The sequence below is a fragment of the Anabrus simplex genome, chromosome 4, assembly GCF_040414725.1.
Source record: "Anabrus simplex isolate iqAnaSimp1 chromosome 4, ASM4041472v1, whole genome shotgun sequence".
NCBI lineage: Eukaryota > Metazoa > Arthropoda > Insecta > Orthoptera > Tettigoniidae > Anabrus > Anabrus simplex.
In genome coordinates this window covers 320,582,992-320,609,821 of record NC_090268.1, presented here as the reverse complement: position 1 = coordinate 320,609,821, position 26,830 = coordinate 320,582,992, and the positions used below count along the sequence as shown (strand labels likewise).

Here is a 26,830-nt window from a genome sequence, read left to right as displayed (position 1 = left end):
GTTTTCGTCATTCCTATGAATATATCATTTATTGATACCACAGAAGTAATTTTTAATTCACTTTTCCACCACTAGCCTACATAGAATGTGCTATACCAATTCAGACCAATGGTCTTGTGCAGTCCCTACCCTAACCAAGGAAAACTCAACAATCTAATGGTATAATAGGAAATAACGATGACATCAGCAGCAACAATAACCTAAGAGCAACCGTGCGTAGGGCCTGGCTATACATTGGGCGTTTACACAATGAAACAATTAGAGGACATGAGGATCTATATGAAAGACAACGGCATTGCAGACATAGAATGCGATCCAATAAATCAAAGGGGACATAAACAGGTTTTCCGTATTGGAATTCCTTTTTGTGAGTTTAAACGAGTAAATGTCCCAGGTTTCTGGCCCACAGGACTGCTAGTAAGGTGTTTTCTTTTTCGACGACACGAAGAGGGCACCAGGTTACAAACACCAGGATTCCGTAGCGAATCGACTGCAGGAGCAAATACTACTATGGAATATAGAAGGGATGAAGAATGCAATCGCTATGCTGCCCAATAACTACTTTCAGTAGTTCGACATTGCTATACTAACAGAAACAATGCTGATAAATGGAGATGACTTACATGCGCTGCCAGTACTCTACATTGTACACTCACTTGCCACTCCAACATTAGGTAGGCCGTCAGGAGGGGTCTCAAAACTCCTCAAAGCAACACTAGGGAAGATCAGAGAAATAAGGAAAGAATATAACATAGTAAAGGTGAAAACGGAAAGCCTTGCTATTATTGGAATGTACTTAAAACCAGACACCTCTATAGGGGATGCGGTGGAATCAATTAAGGTAATAATCAAGGCAAGGCATTTGATGATTTTGCATCTTTTTTTATGAAGGCCAAAATATAGCTTGAGTATATGTACATGTGTTTCATGAATTGACTGATTAAATAAGGGCAATTTGTTAGCGCATTTTTTTTCATTTTTTGCCGTTTACAAGAGATAGGTCATTTTTGGAGCAATTTATGGTCATTCTTGGCATTTTTAATTATTTTCTGGGAAGTGCTATATTTCGTTATATTTGGATATTTAATTAATATTATTTATGGTCCATAACCCGTTAGAGGAGAGATCCTCACTTGGACTATGTGCAAGTAGGGTAGCATCCTACTTCATGAATCGACCGAGCTCAGAACATTTTAAGCAAGCCTCGGACCTATGGGAGTAACGGAGTCCCACTCCCATTTGACAGGCGAGGGACTCCTTGGAAACAACATGACGAACGAAATGGAATTCGATGGGGAGCTATCAATATTAATGGGGCTTATGGAAGAAAGAAAGTAGAACTGGCTGAGTCAGCAAAGAGGATGCATCTGGATGTGCTAGGAGTAAGTGATATTCGGGTAAGGGGAGATAACGAGGAAGAGATAGGAGATTATAAAGTGTACTTGACGGATGTTAGAAAGGGAAGGGCAGAGTCTGGGGTAGGGCTCTCTATCAGGAATACCATTGCACGGAACATAGTTTCTGTTAGGCACGTAAATGAGCGAATGATGTGGGTAGATTTGTCAGTTGGAGGAATTAGGACTAGAATTGTGTCCGTGTATTCACCATGTGAAGGTGCAGATGAGGATGAAGTTGACAAGTTTTATGAAGCATTGAGTGACATCGCGGTCAGGGTCAACAGCAAGGATAGAATAGTGCTAATGGGCGATTTCAATGCGAGAGTTGGGAATAGAACTGAAGGACAGGAAAGGGTGATTGGTAAATGTGGGGAAGATATGGAAGCTAATGGGAATGGGAAGCGTTTGCTGGACTTCTGTGTTAGTATGGGTTTAGCTGTTACGAATACATTCTTCAAGCATAAGGCTATTCACCGCTACACATGGGAGGCTAGGGGTACCAGATCCATAATAGACTATATCTTAACCGACTTCGAATTCAGGAAATCTGTTAGGAACGTACGAGTTTTCTGGGTATTTTTCGATGATACAGACCACTATCTGATCTGTAGTGAACTAAGTATCTCTAGGCCTAAGGTAGAGAAAGTGAAATCTGTCTGCAAACGAATAAGGGTAGAAAATCTCCAGGACGAGGAAATTAGACGGAAGTACATGGATATGATTAGTGAGAAGTTTCGAACAGTAGACAGTAAGCAGGTTCAGGATATAGAAAGTGAATGGGTGGCATACAGGGATGCTGTAGTAGAAACAGCAAGGGAATGCCTAGGAACAACTGTGTGTAAAGATGGGAAAAGGTGAATATCTTGGTGGAATGATGAAGTGAGAGCAGCTTGTAAAAGTAAAAAGAAGGCTTATCAGAAATGGCTCCAAACAAGGGCCGAGGCAGACAGGGAGTTTTATGTAAATGAAAGAAACAGAGCGAAACAAATAGTTGTTGAATCCAAAAAAGAAGTCATGGGAAGATTTTGGTAACAACCTGGAAAGGCTAGGTAAAGCAGCAGGGAAACCTTTCTGGACAGTAATAAAGAATCTTAGGAAGGGAGGGAAAAAAGGAAATGAACAGTGTTTTGAGTAATTCAGGTGAACTCATAATAGATCCCAGGGAATCACTGGAGAGGTGGACATCATCTCAATGTAAAAGGAAATCATCCTGGTGGTGTTGTGAACAGCCAAGCTCGTGAGGAGGAGGAAAATGATGTTGGTGAAATTATGTTTGAGGAAGTGGAAAGGATGGTAAATAAACTCCACTGTCATAAGGCAGCAGGAATAGATGAAATTAGACCTGAAATGGTGAAGTATAGTGGAAAGGCAGGGCTGAAATGGCTTCATAGAGTAGGAAGGTCAGCATGAAGTGTTGGTAAGGTACCTTCAGAGTGGACAAAAGCAGTAATTGCACATATCTATAAGCAAGGGAACAGGAAGGATTGCAACTACTATCGAGGTATCTCACTGATTAGTATACTAGGCAAAGTATTCACTGGCATCTTGGAAGGGAGGGTGCGATCAGTTGTTGAGAGGAAGCTGGATGAAAACCAGTGTGGTTTCAGACCACAGAGAGGCTGTCAGGATAAGATTTTCAGTATGCGCCAGGTAACTGAAAAATGCTACGAGAGGAATAGGCAGTTGTGTTTATGTTTCGTAGATCTGGAGAAAGCATATGACAGGGTACCGAGGGAAAAGATGTTCGCCATACTGGGGGACTATGGAATTAAAGGTAGATTATTAAAAGCAATCAAAGGCATTTAAGTTGACAATTGGGCTTCAGTGAGAATTGATGATAGAATGAGTTCTTGGTTCAGGGTACTTACAGGGGTTAGACAAGGCTGTAATCTTTCACCTTTGCTGTTTGTAGTTTACATGGATCATCTGCTGAAAGGTATAAAATGGCAGGGAGGGATTCAGTTAGGTGGAAATGTAGTAAGCAGTCTGGCCTATGCTGACGACTTGGTCTTAATGGCAGATTGTGCCGAAAGCCTACAATCTAATATCGTGGAACTTGAAAATAGGTGCAATGAGTATGGTATGAAAATTAGCCTCTCCAAGACTAAATTGATGTCAGTAGGTAAGAAATTCAACAGAATCGAATGTCAGATTGGTGATACAAAGCTAGAACAGGTCGATAATTTCAAGTATTTAGGTTGTGTGTTCTCCCAGGATGGTAATATAGTAAGTGAGATTGAATCAAGGTGTCGTAAAGCTAATGCAGTGAGCTCGCAGCTGCGATCAACAGTATTCTGTAAGAAGGAAGTGAGCTCGCAGCTGCGATCAACAGTATTCTGTAAGAAGGAAGTGAGCTCCCAGACGAAACTATCTTTACATCGGTCTGTTTTCAGACCAACTTTGCTTTACGGGAGCGAAAGCTGGGTGGATTCAGAATATCTTATTCATAAGTTAGAAGTAACAGACATGAAAGTAGCAAGAATGATTGCTGGTACAAACAGGTGGGAACAATGGCAGGACGGTACTCGGAATGAGGAGATAAAGGTTAATTTAGGAATTAACTCTATGGATGAAGCTATACGCATAAACCGGCTTCGGTGGTGGGGTCATGTGAGGCAAATGGAGGAGGATAGGTTACCTAGGAGAATAATGGACTCTGTTATGGAGGGTAAGAGAAGTAGAGGTAGACCAAGACGGCGATGGTTAGACTCGGTTTCTAACGATTTAAAGATAAGAGGTATAGAACTAAATGAGGCCACAACACTAGTCGCAAATCGAGGATTGTGGCGACGTTTAGTAAATTCACAGAGGCTTGCAGACTGAACGCTGAAAGGCATAACAGTCTATAATGATAATGTATGTATGTATGTTTACAATACTTGTCTATTATGTTTAGCTTAGACAAATAACTTGCTCAAGAAAGAACGTAGACTTGCAACATACCCTGCTGCCACTAGTTTTCAAGGAAAGAGTATTTTCAACTCGATTGCACTTTCAAGAAAACATACTATAAGCAGTACCTGCTTCCCCTATATGTAAGACGCATAATGGACTCGCCCAAGCTGGGCATTGCTCCTTTACTTCAGCTAGATAAGAAGGAAGTCAGTCACCCGCGTGCTGAGAGTCGAGTGAATTCTTTGTTGACAAGTACTGTAAGATGCCCAAAGTTAAAGGAAGTACAATTGTTAAATTAAAACAATTTGTTACACAATATGGAGAAAATATATTTACCACTGATGGGAAAATATTATTTTGCAAAGTGTGTGATGTGCGTGTTTCAGCAGAAAAGAAGTTTACAGTTGAACAACATGTGTCGCGAGAAAAACAAACGTGGTGTGCAGCGACTTGAAGATAAAAGAAACCGTGGCTTACACCAGACACTACTGGGTGAATCTTCAACATTTTCTCCATTTTGTGAGAAACTGTGTACAACATTTTTATGCGCCGATATTCCACTGAACAAATTGAACCATCCAAAGCTGCGTACATTCTTAGAAGAGAAGACTGGAAAATCTGTACCAGATCCCAGAACATTAAGAAGAACCTACGTTGGAAGATGCTATGACAAAACGTTACAAGAAATAAGGATAAGGGTAGGAGACGGAAACATATGGGTATGCATAGATGAAACAACAGACAATATGGGACGATATATAGACAACGTTATTGTAGGCGTCCTGGAAGCAGGGAATGCTGGAGAACCATTGCTACTACATTGTGAGCAACTGGACAAAGCTAACTGGTTAACAATTAGCAAACTGTTTGACCAGTCTGAAGCTATTGTGGCCCAATGGCATTCGGAATGACAATGTGCTGCTTTTAATAACAGATGCAGCACCCTACATGGTAAAGGCTGCAAATTCATTACAAGCGCTCTTCTCGAAAATGGTGCATGTCACATGCCTAGCCCATGCGTTACTTCGGACCGCGGAAGAGGTACGACATAATTTTCCTGAAGTTGACAAGTTAATTGGGTGCATAAAGAAAGTGTTTTTAAAAGCCCCATCTCGAGTTCTAGCATTCAAAACAGAAGCTCTTGATATTCCCTTGCCCCTTTCACCTGTTTTGAGTAGATGGGGAATGTGGATTGAGGCTTGTTGTTATTACTGCGAGAACTTTGAAGTTATAAAGAAAGTGGTTGATTCCTTCAACAAAACTGAGGCTGGATCAATAAAAACAGCCCAGGAACTCTTGGCTGACAAAGAAATTGCAGGTAAACTTTCCTACATAAAAACAAATTTCGGATCCCTTCCTAATGCAATAAGTGCTCTAGAAAAATACCAAGTGCCGCTAGTGGAGCAGCTGCAAATTGTGTATAAAGTTGAGAATGATCTGAATCGTGTGCGTGGTAAAGTGGGTGAAGTTGTAGCCATGAAATTGAATAAGGTGTTGCAAAAGAACAGTGGGTATAAAACTTTGTGTTCTATTGGCAAAGCATTGTCGGGTGAAAATTTTTCTCTTACCGACTGTGAATTGAATCCGGGAGATATTGCTTGTTTTCAGTATGCACCAATTGTTTCAGATGAGGTAGAGAGAAGCTTTTCCATGTACAAATCGTTACTTGCAGACAACAGGCAATCGTTTTCATTTGAGAACCTACGCAAAGTTTTGATTGTGTATTTCAATTCAAATTTATTGTAAACAGCCACTGAAGTTTGTTTTCTTAAATATTCTTTGTTAATTAAATGACACCTATTTGCTAGGAGAGTATTTGAAGAATATGCCAGTTCTAAAATATTTCATTTTTTTTCACCAGGGGTGTAAAGTGGTATTTACTTTGTTAGTAACAAAAATAATTTAAACTTAATGCATTGTCATCCATTAAAATTCTCTCTCAAATCAGCTAATTGTTTCTTAAAGGATTAATAAATAAGTGACTTACGATTAATTTATTAGTCATTTTTTTCAAATTTTGTGTCATTTTTTAACCATTTTTAGGTCATGGATGCATTTTTTTTGCATTCTCTTGGTATTTTTTGGTCATTAAATGCCTTGCCCTAGTAATAATACAGGTAGAAACCGAAAGAAACGTAATATTTGCAGGAGATTTCAACGCGAGGATAGATAAACCAGATCAGAAAACAGAAATTATACTGGATATTATGAACGAGGAAGGATTCACTCTTATAAACAAACCAGAGCTCGTAACTTATATAGCATTGAACGGATCTAGCGCAATAGACCTGGTTTTCTACAGAGGATATGAAATAAACATAACTGAACAGGTAGGACTATGGATGTCGTCAGCTGCACCAATAAAGAAGCATGTACCGTTGACAACAATCATATGGAGGGAACCGGCAAGGAACAGGAAGACAGAAATCCAACACAGGTACACCAGAAAATTAGATGTAGAGAAATTAAAAGAAAATTACAACAAGGTTGAAGAGGCAAAACAGCACACTGAAGATGGAAAATTAAATGAAGCCGCAAACACTGCTACAAGCCTGCTACAATCAGCCTGCGTGGAATGTAAGGAGAGATATGCACAGTTATGGTTCGATAACGAATGCTACAGAGAAAGAAAGGTTGTTTTGGAGGCTCTACACATAGCCAAAACGTCCAATAGAAAGGAAAGTCTGGCACAATATGCACAGAGAAGAAGATACAAAATTCTACTGGAAACGAAGCTAGAAAGGAGTATCTAGAATAAGAGGCGAAAAAGCAAGTACAAGAGGCCTTAACAAATCCTACCTGGCATTAAAAAAGAAAACTGCAAATACGTCTTGCAAAATTTCTATTGAAGCATGGGAGACACATTTCATTGGAATTTTAAATCAAATGAACTCAGACGAGGCATACAATATTGTGCCCAAAAGAGATGAGTTAATTGACACAGTAAGTACTAAAGAGGAAATAATGAGGGTAATACAACAAACCAAGATTAAAAAAGCGGCAGGACCGGATGGAATTTTTCTGGAACACCTCAAAGAATCTGCAGATATCCTGATAGACCTATGGGTTTAAACAAATGTTTTCAAACGGGAGAAATACCAGAAAATTGGATGACAGCAACCATGAAAATTCTTTACAAAGGAAAAGGATCGTTCGACAACCCAGATTACTACAGAAAAATTGTGCTGGAGGAGGTCCTTTTTAACTCTGAGTGCCAAGGGATGATTTTTCATTCCTCCATGAATTCGCCGAAAGTGCCAGGAATGATATTTCACCCCTCAAGCAGACTTGTTTAGAAACCGTTGTAGTTCTTACTTTTCCGTTAGATGGTAGCAACATATCAGTGTATTCTTATCAAGGAAGGTGTGTAGTATCCATGTTTACCTCTAGGAGCCTCAAAAAATTATTTTTTTGTGTTACGAACATTTTAAAATGTGAAGGCCATGTCCTCACATCTTGTGCACGTCAACAACAATGGCGGACTTACGGGACGACATGTTTACAATCAATGATGGTCTGATAACTGATTACATACATTGTTCAGGGAATAACAATGATTATTTCGAGACAAAAAGTGAATTGGACTTCATAATAGCGCTGATAACGCTTCTAGTGAGGTTATAGTCATTGAAACACCGCCAACTGTTGAGGTTACAGATAATTCGGAGAGTAAAAAAGATTTCCATGGTAATATTGGTATTAACAATATCGCACATTGCCAGTGAACTGCGATAGTGATTTACCATACCAACCACCTCACCCTTTCCTCGAGTTACCTGGACCAAAACATGCCCGCCCTCATGATGCTGAACTTATAGCTTACATTTTGATATTTAGGACATATCACACCAAATAACATAATTTTATCCAAAACAACAGTCAAGAGTCTGTGCTACAAGAAATGCCATCAGTTAGTGTGGCATGCTGATTTTTAAAACTACATATTTGCCTTAAAGTGTGAATTTTCATTGACTGTATTTTAAATTTTTAAACTCATGATTTATTTTAACTATAAATGATTTTAGGTATCAAGTGCCATTAATTCAAAGGAACAATCCTTTTTTATAATAGAAAAAAGTTTCACTAAGAATGGGTATACATTGAGAGTGATGAATTTTTTTCTAGAATTGCAAATCGGATAAAAAATGAGTAGCACTCTTGGCCAGTACCTAACAAATATGCGCAGCAATGAAAGTGTTAAGGTATTCACATGTATCATCAATGAAAGGCTTATCTACCACACTCCCAGTTTGGTTTTAGGAAACAGGAGCATAATACAGACCATGAAACTTCTAATGCAGGATACAGAAGAAGCATTTCGACATCCCAAGGGAAAGTACTGTGCAGTATTCGTAGATTACAGAAAAGCCTTTGACCTAGTGAACAGAAGAAAGATAATGGAAAAATTGAGAGACGTTATAGAGGATAGCCACCCAATCACCTTGATAATACAAAACATCATGAGATACAATTACATTGAATTAGTAACAACGATATAAGATCAAGGAAAATAAGGCAAACCAACGGTGTCATGCAGGGTGATCCTATCAGTCCTACTCCATTTAATATACTAACGGCAGATGTCAAATCAATTATAAACGATAATTTGAAGGCTACTTTGATCATGTATGCAGATGACATGATGATTGGATCATCAAACAAAGAAGTGCAAACAGCAATAGCTGAACTAGAGAAATGGTCTCAGGTGAATCATCTTAATATAAATGAGAAAACTGTCCAAATGGTAATCAGAAAAGGAGGGAAACAAGCAGCAAAAGACAATACAATGTTAGAAGGTGTACCGCTTCAAGTTGTAAAGAAATAGAAGTACTTAGGAACCACCATGCAACCGACAGGAAGTTCCTTCAGGATACATATTCAGGAAAAATCCGCAGCGGCCATCAGAGCCACCTATAAAATAATAAATATAACTCAGCTGTTAGCTGATATGGTGATGAAACTCTTTCACAGTGCAATAGAGCCAAAAGTCACCTATGGTATTGAAATAATATGGGAAAAGCTGTCATATAATGATTTAACGGAAATTGAGAAGGTGGAGGCGTATATCATTAAGAGAGTTATGGGTGTGAGCAAGGCATCCCCTTCTAGACTAGTTTATGTTCCTATGACGGAAACCTTCTTCATAGAAGACATATGATTAAAACACACTTCGCCAGCTACTAGATCAAGCCAGAAGCTTCAACGACAGAGAGAGGCGAAGAGAGGAGAGAGAGAGAGAGAGAGAAGAGGAGTTCTACAGTGCAAGCGGTATATGTGACAGAAACTGGACTAAAGAAGGTCAAGAGCAAAGGCATGTTGTTACCAGGCTAGCCATACATGGCTTTCACCACTGTATCTGCAGGAATACCATCTTTCATAAACCAAACAATGAATGAGTTTCATCCCTCTGTGATCAAAAGTGCAGTCTATATCATGTAATGAAATGTCCAAAAAGGGTGAAATCAGTTAGCGAATATAGTGGAGAAGATGTAATGTTTAGAGTGCACTATGTCTTCTGGTATGGGCTAGAGCAATTTGTTACTTTCATTGACCTGTCTCAGTCTCATCCCTGGCTTTGACAATATGAAAGTGACCAAGGCATGAGCGATGCTAGTAATCCCATTCCTTATGCAGCCAGTCCCTGTTATGATTGGTGTGAAAATATCGCCCATAGGGTCGGTTAGTGCATGCATTTCAGTGGACTTGGCAGACTGATATGCAATAGCAACTTCTGGCTCGGTGAGGAAAGCAACGGGAAACTACCTCACTCCTCATTTCCCTAGTATGCCTCTTCAGCGATGCCTAGGCCGTCTATGATAGCCTTTGGTGCAACTGTGGAGGATCAGACCAGCCTTCGGGCTGAATACCTAACATACATAGTAGAGAATACTCTAAAGATATGAATTGAGAATATAAAAAATTGCTAATTTGTAAATGTTTTTACCAGGTTAAGTAATGCTCTTTCGAGCGCACCTTAACAAATTATTATAAGCAAACTTCCTACAATCAGCTTCTTTACCTATGCCATTCTATGGTATCCAAAAAATTCACCAAGTCAGACGTAGAGAGAATAGACAGAAGTAAAACACCCTTGTCCACACGACTACAGTATCTCAAATGTACTGAAGCAAAAGGCCAAGACAGGTAATGATGATATTCCGTTTCGTAAAGTTCGATGTATACCAAAGAGAATGATGTATACTATTGCTTGTGGTTAGAATAATTTCAGCAAAGGTTGTAGTATAAAATTACCGTACATACCTTAAATTACCATCTTCAATAGCGTCGTACAGAGACGTAGCGAGATGTGTTCTTTTTGAGTGCAAAGCACCAGCGATGTTTCCAGAGTCCATAGTTGTAAACAATTCGCCGGAAAAAAGATTTGAAATGGCTTCAAACTTTTGTAAAATGAAATATGGCAAGCCTCAGTCAGTATTTCTCACGCTACATGTGACCGGTGGGTGTCTGACAACAACAAGAAAAAGAAATCGGGCAGATATTCAGCTTCAGCCACACCTTCACATATATTTAAATAGTCCTCCACGCCAATACTCCACTGCTGTCACTAGTCACTGACAAGCAGTTCAGAAATATCGATAGACGCACAGTTAAAAGATTTCATCACAACATGACCAACCTACTTCAACTTTTGCAAGTTTACACTTGGATTAATATTCTTGAAATGTACAAAGCTTATCCTTATTTCATTCTGCATACTCAAACTGAAGTATTTTTGTTTCATAATACAAAATCCTAATACTTTGGTGAATATCGTTTGTGAATGAACAAAAACATACGGAAATACTTCGTTATCAATGTCATTGGTGACAGTGTATATCGAATCGTTTTACCGTTTCGAGATTCGAGTAGATCAGTCTGTATCCATCGAAAATGAAAATAAAACATAACCTCTTTCAGTATGTCAAACGTTAATATGTCATGCTAATTGTTCAATAATTCATCCGGATTTAAAGTTACCTTCTTGAAAATTATTTTATTCTATGTGCAAATTCATTTTCTCACTGTGAAATACTCAGGTGTCTGATCAGTTCTAGCACTGACAATATTTGCATAGGCATATGTCTTTTAACCTCGCAGATTGATTTCATGTGAAAGTGAAAGCTACGTATTCGAAATAGAAGTGTTTTCTACTAAGAGTTAGCCATGGGGAAGAACAGAAAAGGTATGTCTCTTTGTTATATGTCACTTCGTATAGTGTCGTCTCCTTAACCCTCGTTGATGCAACGTGGGAGGTGGCGTGGGGCACTTTGTGACCTCTGTGATTGAACTTGCTCTAATAAAAAATATATTAATTTTTATGTATCACATATTGATTTATTAGGTTTATTATCACATCACGATAATTTATCGAAAATAAATGTAAATATCAAATACTAATTAACTTCACAGTATATGAATGTTATAAAAGTCATAGGCCTACACAAGAATAATCATTAATAAACACTTTATCTTGCTGAAGTCAGCTGGCAGACTTAGATTTCAAATACGTCAGCGTCGTGTCGGTAGATTTACTGGCATGTAAAAGTACTCCTGCGGGACAACATTCCGGTATCTTGTCATCTCCGAAAACAGTAAAAGCAATAAAGTAAAAACCAATAACATTATTAGTTATTATTACAGTCTAACTACATAATGCTGTTCCTGCATTATATCCCAGGTTCGTGGGGAGGGATCCTTCCTAAATAATTAGCCTACAGTACTGGAAATAATTATCCTCTTCATGACAATCCATATCATTATAAGTAATTCGTTTGCGAGTATAACTTCCTCTGACCCTCTTATTTTCCAGGTTTGTGCAGTTTGCAATGAGTTGCAACATTTTATCATTCATTAAAAAAATGCTGCAAGCTTCTTCAGGTGATGATGCACTTCTTGCTACGAGTTTCACTCCCGGTAAATAAGTTACGATGTTGTGGATTCGACTATGTGAGTTTTTAGGAGGAGGAATTTTTGTCCATTTTGCAACACTATCCTTTCCTGTTATGGTCCAAAACCATTGAGGAAGAGGTAAATCATCATCACTAATATTTACTACTTCTTCATTAGCGCTCTGTGCCATGTCATTGTTAGTGTCTACTACTTTTAATTCATCGTCATACTTGCTAGAACTTCCTCCGGGCAAATGCTGGGGCTGCACCTTAATTAAGGCCACGGGTGCTTCCTTCCCACTCCTAGCCGTTTCCTGTCCCATGGTCGCCATATGACCTATCTATGTTGATGGAACGTAAAGCAACTTGTAGTAATAATAATAATAATAATAATAATAACTTCTTCCACAGACTGTAAATGAGATAACACCCTTGATTCCTACTCTTCATTACTCATTTCAGCAATACGGAATGAATGAATTCCCAACATGATTATACAAGTAACTCACTGAATACCCTCAACACTGCTACTTGTGTACTTCCGATGAATGGAAATGGTAGCGCGGGGTTCAACGAGACACTTCATTGTATGCTTAACAAATATCCCTCTTTCTAAGAACGAACACACTTCACTACAATGCCACTGACCTCAGACAAAAGGTAAGGAATGTAGGGAGAGGTACATGGCAGCCAAGGCCTGTTAAGTTTAAAAATAAGCGCAATCGAACAAAATAAATTTGCGCCAGGTAACAAAAGACCGCATGGCATCCACTCCTTGGTTAACGAAGGTTGGCAATCAGTACGGCATAGGCACTTCTGTCCCGAATTTTTAGGTAATTCATAAGGGAATGGTTGCATATCTGTCAGTCTAACATCATTAATCTGAATGTAGTGCTGTTGTCCAGGTGGCAGATTCCCTATCAGTAGTTTACCTTGCCTTTTCGTAAATGATTTCGAACAAGTTGAGAAGTTATCAGACATTTTCCTTCATAAATTATTCCAATCCATAATTCCTCTTCCTATAAATGAGCATTGCCCCAATTCGCCATCTTGCATTTCAAATTTATCTTCATATTATGATCTTTCCTGCCTTTAAAAGCTCTTCTGCTAATGTCATTCGACACCACCTCTCTGCCGACAGCTTTGAATATACCACTTACTCAAGCAGCTCATCTCCTTAAGGCTACTCTCAAGTCTTCAGTTTGCAATAGTTTTATAACACTACTCTTTTGTCTATTGCTCTATTGGTGGAAAGTTTTTGATATGCTCTATTGGTGGAAAAATATCTAATTCCCTCCATGGGAACTTAGAATTTCCATTTGGAATTGCTAGGCGGGCATTATTTCCATTGTGGAGTCTTATATCCCGTATGCAGTTATCAGACGGTGCCTGTTAAAAAGGCTTCTGATAAGTACACCTGCATACACCCTAGCGTCAGTGGGTAGGGTCTGATACATCCCACTCTGAAGAGTCTAGTGTCAGACCTAAGACGAAACGCTGGTTAATCAAGCAAACACCTGAAAAGCCATACATCTAATTTTTTGTCTGATTTTTTGATATGCTCTGTTGGTGGAAAAATATCTAATTCCCTCCATGGGAACTTAGAATTTCCATCTACAATTTCCTTGCGACAAGATGAAGTTGGCTATTGGAAACACTGCGAATTTAATTGGGGATTATCACAATGGTCCGGAATTGCAAAAATGTAACAGTGAGTGATTATAAAAACAGTAGAAAAGAAAGCATACGTTAAAACGGCCCCCAGAAAAATATGACTGCAGTGTCCACGAAGTGAAGAAAATTGAAAAAATGCGTTCAGCTTTCCACCGAAAGCATAAAAAATTCAGAAAATGAAAACTGGTGTTGCTTCTCCATTGAGAGGAAATCTGTGGTTCGCGTATAATCTACATACCTTTCTTCTTGACATCGATGCTCCAAACGTCAGGTGAGAATGAGGAATGTGAGGTAAATTGATTTTATGCTACTGTTTTCCTCTAATAAACGAAATAAGTTAATTGCTTATGAATTTTTGTAAATAAAATTGTGATTTATTCAATGCCCACCGGGCTGAGTGGCTCAGATGGATGAGGCGCTGGTCTTCTGACCCCAATTTGGCAGGTTCGATCCTGGCTCAGTCCGGTGGTATTTGAAGGTGCTCAAATACGTCAACCTCGTGTCGGTGGCACTTAAAGGAATTCCTGTGGGCCTAAATTGCAGCACCTCAGCGTCTTCGAAAACCGCAAAAGTAGATAGTGAGATGTAAAGCCATTATTATTATTTTATTGGTCGTAGTAGCTTACCCACTGCCCTATTTTTTATTCATTATTAAACCAACTCCTGCATTTCCCCTGTTTGATTTTGTGTTGATAATTCGGTAGTCACTTGACCAAAAATCTTGTTCTTCCTGCCAACGTACTTCACTTATACCAACTTCATCTAACTTTAGCCTATCCATCTCCCTTTTCTCCCTTTAACACGTATTATTTACAGAAGAATGGAAAAACAAGTTGAAGCTGAGTTGGGAGAAGATCAATTTGGCTTCAGAAGAAATGTAGGAACACGTGAAGCAATCCTGACTTTACGTCTGATCTTTGAGGATCGAATCAAGAAGGACAAGCCCACGTACATGGCATTCGTAGATCTAGAAAAGGCATTCGATAATGTTGATTGGACCAAGCTATTCATGATTCTGAAGATGATAGGGATCAGATACCGAGAACGAAGAATTATCTACAATCTGTATAAAAATCAGTCTGCAGCGATAAGAATCGAGGGCTTTGAAAAAGAAGCAAGAATTCAGAAAGGAGTGAGGCAAGGCTGCAGTTTGTCCCCTCTCCTTTTCAATGTTTACATAGAACAGGCAGTAAAGGAAATCAAAGAGAAATTTGGAAAGGGAATCACAGTCCAAGGAGAGGAAATCAAAACCTTGAGATTTGCCGATGATGTTGTTATTTTATCTGAGACTGCAGAAGATCTTGAGAAGTTGCTGAATGGTATAGATGAAGTCTTGGGTAAGGAGTACAAGATGAAAATAAATAAGTCCAAAACAAAAGTAATGGAATGCAGTCGAACGAAGGCAGGTGATGTAGGAAATGAAGTCTTAAAGGAAGTAGATGAATATTGTTACTTGGGTAGTAAAATAACTAACGATGGCAGAAGTAAGGAGGACATAAAATGCAGACTAGCACAAGCAAGGAAGAGCTTTCTTAAGAAAAGAAATTTGCTCTCTTCAAACATTGATATCGGAATTAGAAAGATGTTTTTGAAGACTTTTGTGTGGAGCGTGGCATTGTATGGAAGTGAAACATGGACGATAACTAGCTCAGAAAGAAAGAGAGTAGAAGCTTTTGAAATGTGGTGTTACAGAAGAATGCTGAAGGTGAGATGGATAGATCGAATCACGAATGAAGAGATACTGAATCGAATTGGTGAGAGAAGATCGATTTGGCTAAATCATCTGATGGCCAAGCAGGCATCAATTTTTGATAATGAGACAATGTCTCTCATAGTGCATTGGCACTGCCGGTGGCTACAATTAGCCTACGCAGTGGCCTCCACGGTATGCACTATCCAGCGTCTTGGTAGGTGTGCTAGGTACCAACGGATGAGCCCAGCCTAGCACACGGGGGCGAAACGCTGGCAACCAGGAATGAGTTAGCTGGAAAATTTATAATCTCCAATAACGGACCATTTATATTGGTATTATTGGCTAAATTTGACGAGAAGAAGAGATAGAATGATAGGACACATCTTAAAACACCTAGGACTTGTTCAGTTGGCTTTTGAAGGAAAAATGTAGGTGGTAAGAACAGTAGGGGTAGACCAAGGTATGAATATGACAAGCAGATTAGAGCAGATGTAGGATGCAATAGTTACGTAGAAATAAAAAGGTTAGCACAGGATAGGGTGGCATGGAGAGCTGCATCAAACCAGTCTATGGACTGATGACTCAAACAACAACAACATTATTCAGTTCCTGGTTTTATCCTTATTAGTACTGGCAATAGTTTCCACTAGAAATAAATAAATTAGAGATATATATTAAAATAGAATTTAATGACATCATAGTACTAACTACAACAACAACAATAATAAACATGGCAGGTTAGATTCTAACTCAGTCCGGTGGTATTTGAAGGTGTTTTTAGTACTGTAGACCTACGTCAGCCACGTGTCGGTAGATTTACTGGCACGTAAAATAACGCCTGCTGCACTAAATTCTGGCACCTCGGCGACTCAGAAAACCGTAAAAGTAGTTAGTGGGACGTGAAGCCAATAACATTATTGTACAACAACAATAATAATAATAATAATAATAATAAACAACGAACAATAATAATAATAATAGTAGTAATAAATTCTACATATCAGTATATTATGGCATTTCCATGCCTATGGATTTCTCGTAAATACGTCGTTTAATAGCATAAAAACAAATGGTTTTCTTTTCTACACTGTCAACACACAACAATTAATCTACTTCTTATTCGGATATTCTTCGCCGCTACTCTAATTATGCAGTCTTCCAACACTGTTTTATCATAGTCATTTTCTTCCTCGCTATGTTTACTTATTGCCGGCCCCGTGGTGTAGGAGTAGCGTGCCTACCTCTTACCTGGAGGCCCCGGGCTCGATTCCCGGCCAGGTCAGGGATGTTTACTTGGGCCTGTTGGCCGGTTCGAGGTCCACTCCGCCTACGTGATTAGAATTGAGGAGCTATCTGACAGTGAGATAGCGGCCCCGGTCTAGAAATCCAAGAATAACTACTGAGAGGATTTGTCGTGCTGACCACACTACACCTCGTAATCTGCAGGCCTTCGGGCTGAGCAGTGGTCGCTTGGTAGGTCAAGGGCTGTAGTGCCATGGTATTTTTGTCTACTTATTGTCATAGTTGTCACGAGTTATCTTTCATTCTCCTAGTATAACTGTATTAGAAATGTGAACTATAAGGGGGTAAAATAATCAGAATAGGGTTAGGATATGCTGCTTAAAACTAATACATTTTAATTTTTTTAAATATCATTAAATTCCAGTGAACAAGAAGTTTCTAAATCTTCCCGTACCTCTAGGCATACAGATTCTGTCATGGTGCACGACCTTCATCTGACAAAGTACTCTAAAAAATCATCACTAATGGCTTTCGCCTCTTGAAAATTCCGACGTGGTTTGTTTGCCAAGGGCTCCATGCCTTATCAACTTGGATCACTCCGCGCCATGCACATTTCCGGGATGATTCATGAGATGATAGGTTGAGAAATTCGAAACAAGGAAGTATAGCTGTCACCAGCCGGTCAAAGTCGAGTGAGGAACTGTTGTCTTGGTTGCCTTGATGGAATAACGTTTGTAGTTGGCGACAAGTCTCCACAAGTGACGCATGCTACACTCGGCAACACACGTAGCATACCACATCTTTTGTGCCTGACTGACAACAAACCGCATGCTACAAAGAGCAACATTTGTTGCCAGCCGCATGCTCCATGTCGCCCAAATGTTGCCTCAGTGGAATCCCGCCTTCAGAGATGAGCCTTACACCTAGAATTTCATGTTTGTCGTCTTTAACTTTTTCGTAGCTTACAAATTCTATTTTCACCAGAATGAATACTCTCCCTCCTACCGTTCCTATCCTATCTCTACGATACACACTCCAGTATATTAAATTTTTTTACATAAATTTATTGAAAATCACCTGTTCAATACTTTAACATAATGAGATTAATCACTCCAGTTCTGTGAGAATATTCCTGCATCCATTAAATAATTTCTCAGCCATGATTCAACTCCTTACAATATCTGGTAAGTATATATCTATTAATTCTCTTAATTCTATTCCTTTCCTTACAATACTTCTACAGTTCAACCCTAACATTTTTATGTCATCCCTACTTGATTTCCAGTTCCCTGTTCCCTTGGCACCGCTCCCTAGGCCACCCTGTTTCCTTGAATGTACCTCCCTATAACCATTCTAAACAAATTTCCTAACTGATATGTGCCACTGCAGTTTAAGTGAAGGCCATCTGAGCGCAGATCCCTATATCCTACCCACCCATTAGGATCTAGAAATCTAACTCCCAGTTTCCCACATACCCACTCCATAGTCTCATTTCAATGCCCAATCACCTTCCAGTCAGTATCCCTCCTACACAGTATTCCACTGATAACAATCTTTGCTACCTTGAACTTCACCCATGCTGCATTTACCAGATCCCACACATTCCCAACTACGTTAGTACTTATATCTGCTTGTCTTACATTGTTAGTACCAACGTGAAACACCACCACCTTGTCCTTTCCCTCCTTCTCCTCTTCTACGTTCCTCAACATCTGCCTCAACCTGATCTGGATAACACTAACAGTGGAATCCTTCATCACCACAGCCTCAACCCTACCCACCTCATTGGATCCCCTCCTCTCCTCGTCAGCCGTATCTTTCCTGACAGCTGCAGAAGCTACTTCCTCCTCCCTTTTCTCTCTCCCATGACCGTGTTCCACCTGTCTTTCCCTATCTTCTACTCCACATTTCCTTTTCCTACCTTTTTCCTTCCTCCTACTTCCACACTTCTCAGCAACAGTTCCCTGTTCCTCATCTTCCCTCTGTTGTTCTACCTGCAGTGACTCGCACCAATTTCTCACAGATACTTGTCCTGAATTCTGATCCTGAATAGACTGTTGGTTGCAGTTATTGCAGAAGAAAGACCTCCCGAAGTCTGTAACAAAAGAGTCCCAAAAATAAAAACTTCATGACTAACTGAGCCAAGTGTAAAGGAAGAATTCAGGGAAGGTGTCCGCAGGTTGTTGCCGAGAGAAGAACTAAAATTGGTAGATGAAGAATGGGATACTCTAAAGAAGGTTGTGGTTGGTACAGCAGAAAAAGTATGTGGATGACAGAGACAAATAAGAAAACCTAAAGAAACTGCTTGGTAGAATGATGATATTAAAAAGTCTATCAATGACAGAAACCGTGCAAGAAGATCCTGATATCAAGCAAGAACGCGGGGAGATCAACATGAAATAGAGGAGAAGCTGTCACTTTACAGAAAGAAAAAATTACAGGTCAAACAGTTGGTTGTAGCTGAAAAGCAGAAATGCAAGGAAGATCTGGCTACCAAAATAATGCAGGATGGAAATAAGAAACTGTTATACAGTATTGTTAATAATAGAAGAACTCAAAATGAATCTATCTAATTTGTAGAACTTCCTAATGGTGAGGTGACTAGGGATAAGACCAAAATATTACAGGAGTTCCAAAGGCACTTTGAAACCTTGCTGAACTGTTATGAAAATGTCACTCCATTAGATGACGAACCTTATGATTTTGGCAAATACCACTAGTCTGACAAGGTTGGAAGTAGAGTCAGTAATATCTAAGCTGAAAAACAACACATCAACTGGATCAGATGAGTTAAGTGTTGAGATGATCAAAGCAGTAGGAGAGGTAGGACAACAGTGGATATACAGGGTACTAAATAGAATCTGGAAAGAGAATGTAATACCCAATGACTGGAAGCAAGGAGTCATCATCCCATTGTTGAAAAACGGTAATAGAAAGAAATGTACCAACTACAGAGGTATAACTCTGCTGTCACATGGCCTCAAAATCTACAAATCCATCCTTGAGAGCAGGATTAGAAAATATGTTGAACCTACACTTGAGGAGGAACAACATGGATTTAGACCTCATAGATCAACTATAGACCTCATTTTTGCCACCAGAATGCTCTATGAGAAGTATTGGAAGAAAGGTAAAACACTTATGACTGTTTTTCTGGACATCGAGAAAGCATATGACCATGTACCACGCAGGCATATATGGGAATGTTTGAGACATAAGAAAGTGCCCGATGACATCATAGCACGAGTACAACGATTATATGATGAAACCAAGTGTTATATCCAGGTCCAGGATGGAAGGTCAGGTTGGTTTGAAACAAAGAGTGGAGTCCAGCAAGGAAGTTGCCTTTCACCACTTCTCTTCAAAATCATAATGGATGAAGTTTTAAAAGTGGTTAAGAGAAAGGATCCAACAACTAATGCCCTGGTTTTTTGCTGATGAGGTATTGGTATGGGATGAGACAGAAGCGGAAGTAGAAACTAGACTAGATCTCTGGCTTGAAGCTTTTACAACCTTAGGTCTCAAAATCAGCAAAACGAAGACAGTTGGCTTGGTGATGAGTAGAAATTCTCCAACTGTTCATCTAAGAATTGGAGATGAGGAGATGGATATTGTAGACAAGAAAGTAGTGTTCTGTCATCAGACAATACCATACATCAAGAGATTAGTAACAGAATACAGAAAGCTTCCAAATTCTATCACGCTGTACATCAAATACTTTGGGATGAAACATTTCCGTTAGTTTCCAAGATCAGTTTGTACAAAATATATCTAGTACCTATATTGACGAATGGCCTGGAAGCAGCAACACTTACTGGACCAACAAAGAGTCGTCTTCAGGCAACAGAAATGAAGTTCCTCCATTCTTGTCTACAAAAAGCAAAAATGGATTAAATAAGGAATGTGGATATCCAACAACTGCTTGGATTGGAAAGAAGCTTGCTGGAGACTCTAGAAGTGAACAAATTGCAATGGTACGGTCACATGAAAAGAATGAACCCTCACAGGACTCCTCGAACATACTTTGACCACAATGTTCCTGGGAAGAGACCAAGAGGAAAACCTTGTGATGTTTGGGAAAAACAGATAATGAAGGACCTTGAAATTAGAGTTGTGAACTTGTGTCGCATATGTGGGCAGCATCTGTGGATGGATAGAACAAGCTGGAGGATGCTCGTACACAACCGCACCCGGCTTGCTGGAGCGAAGAAATGATGATGATGAATAGAACCCTTAGCCTGCAGTCTCCTTTCCCTTAAAACATTAGACCACCTGGCTTCTACAATTTCCCACTTTCCTTTCCATCCCTCTTTTACGCCTACTGTATCCGTTACATTGCTTGAGGGAGGCGTACTTTCCTTCCTGTCCTCTGAGAGAATCCTAATTATCTCCCTCAAACTCTCCAACTCCTCCATCATACTCCTTAATCCCTACCCCAAGGGAATGCATTATCACCAATACTCTTCAACATTTATACAAATGATTAGCCCAGACCTCAAGCAACCATATGTTTCATATATGCCGACGACCTTGCTGTAACAGTACAGACAAGTGATTTTGAAGAAGCAGAACAGATGCTTACAGGAGCTCTAGAAACTTTTTCTGACTACTACAACAAGAACCACCTGAAGCCAAACCTACAAAAGACTCAGGTCAGTGCTTTCCTTCTTCAAAACAGACAGGCAGGAAGAATACTGAAAGTGACTTGGGAAGGCACCGAATTGGAGCACTGTTTTACACCCAAATACCTTGGAGTTAGCTTAGCGAGGTCCCTCACCTACCAACGGCATTCCTAAACTCCAAACACAAAGTGTCAGCCTGTAACATCATCATTCGGAAACTTGTTGGTATTAATTGGGGTGCTGAACCTCAGGTGGTCCGTACTTCTACCATGGCACTTTGCTTCTCTGCCGGTGATTATGTCTGCCCATGCAAAGCAAGTAGATGTGGCCCTTAATGAAACTGCGAGACTAATTACTGGATGTTTGAAGCCAACTCCAGTTGATGAACTGTATTGTTTGGCAGGAACTGCTCTTCCTGATATACGCCGGAAAGTAGCTGCAAATGCAGAAAGGACAAATGTTGAAGAAAATGAGCTACATCCACTACACAGACAGACTCCACCAAAGCCTAGATTGAAATCTAGGAGGAGCTTCCTACAGTCAACATCTCCACTAAGTACATCTCTGAAGAAAGCCAGAGAAAAATTGTGGGCAGCCAGAACAAGCCATCTTCAAACATGGACAAAACCAGCTGAATGCTTACCAACTGGACACAACTTGGACTGGATCACATGGAGATCACTGAACAGGTTAAGAACAGGTGTTGGAAAATCTAAGGACAACTTAGTGAAATGGGGATATTTGGATTTGTCACCACTATATGAATGCGAAGAGGTGCAGACTACCATGCATCTGTGTCAGTGCTCATGTTGCCCTGATTCTTGCAGTGAGGAGGATTTGCTCAAGGCACAAGGAAATGCAGTCGCAGTTGCTCACTTCTGGGCAAAGACTATTTAATACCATTTTGGCATATATGTGTAAATATTCCTTCTGTTTTATTGTTACTAAATTGTAATGTAAAAACCAAAACAAATAAGTTCTATTCTATGCTTCTGACTCAAATAAATAAATAAATCGAATATTTTCCCTTCTAGTTAGTTCCGTCAGTTTCTGTTTCAGCTGTCCTTCCCAGATTACATTGTTTACCATTTGTTGGTCACGCTTTCTAACATTCGCATTGCCTTCCCAGTTCATTTATTGAATTGAGATCACCCAATACAATAAGGTTCCTTTCTATGTTTTTCCCCAGATAACTGATTATCTGAGAGTAAAGCAGTGGACTTGAATATTCTTCTTTGGAACGTGGAAGGTCTAAAGTCACTTATAACATCAACATCCGACACCTTCTGGTGTAAATTCAACATAATCATCGCCATTGAGACTTTCTTAACGGAATCCATAAGTATGGCACATCTCTATAGTAAGCACGCCCTAGCCACTCCCAAAGAAAAAAGGTTGACTGGAAGGAGGAGTTAGCATCTTCTATGGAGACAACATAGGCACACCAAAACAAGTTCATACAGAAGAAAATTTGATGCTTATAAGACAAACAGATTAACTATCATAGGTCTCTCTACGTAAGTCCAACTAGGAATGTGGATGGTGCAGTAAATCATATCCACAGCAGTGAATGCAGTAACAAGAGCAAAACATGTCACGACAGTGATCCTTGGAGGTTATCTCAACTATCGAATAGATAAACAGGACTATAGGACAGAACTCATTCTCGATATACTGCAGGATGAAGGCTACAAATTAATAATTCAGGCTGTTGAAGCAACCTAAATAGCTCCTAACGGCAGAAGTATTACAGATCTAGTTTTTGTCAGAGAAGATTGCCTCTCAGTCAGTAGCCTTGTGGTAATATACAGAAACCCAGTTGCCATCCTGAGGAAACATACCTGTTGCCATTCAAATCGAGATAGGGAGACAAAATCTCATACACAAGAAGATCCTACAGCAGTGCATCACAAGAAAAATTTGCCCAGAAATACTTGAAAGAAAGATGAGCGACTTAGTTGGAATCCCACAAATGATTGAAGAAGGTCTACTGGACTCGGCACTAGACATTGTTCTAAGCACCCTCAAGGAAGCACAATTCTGGTTTACACCAAGAATAGCCAAACCGTGGTTTGAAAACAAACGTTACATACTTTGGAACTCCTCCGCAGAGCACAGCAAACTATTAAGTACCCCATATTTACAGAGAAGAGGAAAATATACAAAAAACTGATTCAACTAAAGAAAGCCCAATATTTAGAAGTCCAGGCACTAATGAAACAGAAAAGCCTTAAAAGACCCTTTTATGGCACTCAAGAACCAATCCATGAGTGACGCTCCTGAACTTCCAATAACATCCTAGAAATACACTTCTCTGAGACCTTGAACAAGCAAAACCTTGAGATGGCTCTCCCTCTCTGAAGGAATAGGAAGTAATGTGACTTATCTCATAGATCAAGAAGAAATCAAAACGGCCATTCAAGCCTCAAAAAACAAAAAATCACCCGTACTGGATGGTATATTCAATGAAAATTTGAAATACTCCTTTTGAACTGTTGATAAACATATGGATCACCCTGTTCAACACATGCATGACAACAGGAGAATTACCGGAAATATGGAGACAGGCTGATATAAGAATGCTCTACAAAGGCAAGGGAAACAGAGAGGACCCTGATGCCTGCAGGGGCATTGCTCTTGAAAACATCATCTTCAAGATATATACTAAGATTCTGGAGAACAGACTTGTTTTAGAAACAGCAGGATTGATACCTGAACAGCAGTTTGGCTTCATGAACTCTCAATGCAGTTCAAAACCTCATAGACAGTATACAGAATGCAGCGAGACATCAGAAGGGAAATTTTACGCAGTCTTTGTTGACTTTTGGAAAGCTTTTGACCTTCTAAACAGAGAAATGCTCCTTGGTAAACAAGAAAGCATAATTGTATCAGATAATCCACTGATCATAACAATAAACAACATGCTGGCACAAAACATAGTCACAGTTCAAGACGGCAAGACATCTTCATTCCCCATAATGCAAACAAATGGAGTGCTGCAAGGTGATCCACTCAGCCCCCTGGTATTCAATATAGCCGTTGCTGATATTATAAACATCACTCACAACATGTTGGTTGTACTGTATATGTATGCAGACGGCATAGTTATAGGTTCAAATAACAGAGACGAACTCCAAGATGTAATGGTTAAACTTGAAGACTTGACCGCAAGCAACAAACTAGTAACACTAGCAAGACGATGCAGATGATTTTCCGAATGGGAGGAAGAATCTCATACAATGCGCCAGCAAAGACAGAAATCGTTTAAATACCTCGGGATAACACTTCAACCTTCAGGCACCTCATTAAGAAACCAAATAAGGGAGAGGTTTATGGCAGCAATAAGAAGTATATTTATCAGTGAACCCACTAGATTGTCTAGCTCTCCACAACCATGACTCTGTTCTACACAAAGGTGCTTCCAGTACTAACCTATGGGCTAGAACTAATCTGGGAGAATCTAACAGTAACTGACTTAAAGACCGTAAGTTAGAAAATGTTAATGCTAGATTCCTTAAAAGGATTCTACGAATCTCCAGGATGTCGTGTTCAAGACTGGCATGCGAGCTAGCCAAAGAAACATTTCTAGTAAAAGATCTGAGAATCAGACTGCCACTCCCATCCACACAGCAGGTACAGGAATTGCTTCTAACCAGGTGAAGGAAAAGGACAGAGATTGACCCAGACTTTTACTCAACAGACGCCACGTTGAATCGAAGCTGGACAGGACCAAGAAACGACCTAAGAAGTTGCCTTGAACAAACTAGCGGTACATGGATTTCACTACCAACTATGTGAGCACCGATATTCTCACGATCCGTCTCCACTCTGTGCGCGCGCGCGCGCGCGCGCGTGTGTGTGTGTGTGTGTGTGTGTGTGTGTGTGTGTGTGTGTGTGTGTGTGTTTTGTGCAATAAACAATATGAAATGTACCATTTCAACAAATGTTCAATGAGAACAAAATCATTACTGGAATATTGTAAATCATAATGTTTTGTTTATGTACCATAATGGCCATTCAGCTGCAATATATTCTTATTATAAAATAATTCTGCCTCAGCGTCAGTGCCACAACTTCCAGGTCAATGCACACCAAAATCATCAAGTTGCATAGTACCGGTATCTTTAGAAATGAGCCTTTACGCTTAGAAATTTATGTTCTTCATCCTTTAATTATTCGTAACCTTCACATTCTTTTTTCACCAGTATGAATACTCCCCTTCAAACCATTCCTATCCTGTCTCTACGATAAATACTCCAGTTTCATGAAAAATGTCTGCATCCATAATATCTCTTCCCAGCCATGATTACCACTGCAAAATCTGTTAAGTATATATCAATTTAATTATGAAATTCTGCTCCTTTCTTTACAGTACTTAACTATGGTTTAACACTAACAACTTTGTCACTTTTAATTGACTTCCAGCTCCCTGTATTTTTCATCACCACCCTCTATTCTACCCCATTTCCTTGAATGTATCTTCCTATAACTCTTCTAAACAAACCCCCTAACTTATACGTACCATTGCCATTCGAGTGAGGGCCAACTGAGCTCCCTATAACTCTTGTAAACAAACCCCCGAACTTATATGTACTGTACCGAGCGGTACACCGCTACGCCGTACTTTTAAACCTTGTGCCAAGAAAAAATCCTGTACAGGAGAAACACTGAACTTAAAACTAAACCTCCTTAAACTTTTGCTCAGAAGATGTCACTACCTTAATTTTGTGATTGTGAAGTTGCCAGTACTGTGTGAATTTCAACTTGTTTTGTTTTCCGTTCTTCAAGGAGTGTAGACATTCTCTCATAGATATCTCTGCTAAAAAACTATGATCATGCACCCTGGTGCGAAGTGAAGAAACGTTTTTGAAGAAGTTTTGTACTCATAAGTTTTTTCTTTACTAAATTTCATTAATTCTTTTGTGGGTTGGCAATATTGACCTTTTCTTTCTGCCAGTTTTGAATTCAGCCAATCCCTAATTTCTGTAATAAATTTTCAGCCTATCACAGGTTTCTTCTTTGATTTTGTGTGTAACGTTTCATCTACCAATAATTCATGAAAGGTCTCGAACTTTCCCCGAGAGTTTATAAACTGCGGGTTTTCACGTCTCTTGGCCACTTGATCAACATCTAACTAAGTGTGTATACGTGAAGCAGGAGGCGGGAGGCACCTCTTTCATCAGGCAGCAGGTCTTCAGCAAGGTAATGGCCGTTTAACATCTTTATTTCTGGTAGCTCAGCAGTTTAACCTGCGGGAAAGGTCCGAAACCTTTACAATGTAACCTACTCTTCTAAACATGTAATTCTCTGCTGGTTTATGTAAAAACTTCATAAAATCTGTAACGGTAATTCGGGGATAGAGAGTGATTTACCCTCTTGAGCTCCCCTTCATTTTGGTTTGAGGTGACTACGTTTTGG

General features: G+C 39.6%; 2 protein-coding genes across 2 annotated transcripts in view; one reads left to right on the top strand and one right to left on the bottom strand.

Annotated features, from left to right (window-relative positions):
- Positions 1–10,884, bottom strand: part of LOC136871939 (ankyrin repeat and LEM domain-containing protein 1) — a 213,125-nt gene extending 202,241 nt beyond the window's left edge. The window contains exon 1 of the mRNA XM_067145681.2: positions 10,554–10,884. Within this exon, the coding sequence (XP_067001782.2) occupies positions 10,554–10,645 (92 nt within the window). The 5' untranslated portion in view covers positions 10,646–10,884. The remainder of the gene's footprint in view (positions 1–10,553) is intronic.
- Positions 10,885–11,163: 279 nt separating this feature from the next.
- Elp3 (elongator complex protein 3) overlaps positions 11,164–26,830 on the top strand; it is a 164,796-nt gene continuing 149,129 nt past the window's right edge. The window contains exon 1 of the mRNA XM_067146508.2: positions 11,164–11,475. Coding sequence (XP_067002609.1) covers positions 11,457–11,475 — 19 coding nt within the window. The 5' untranslated portion in view covers positions 11,164–11,456. The remainder of the gene's footprint in view (positions 11,476–26,830) is intronic.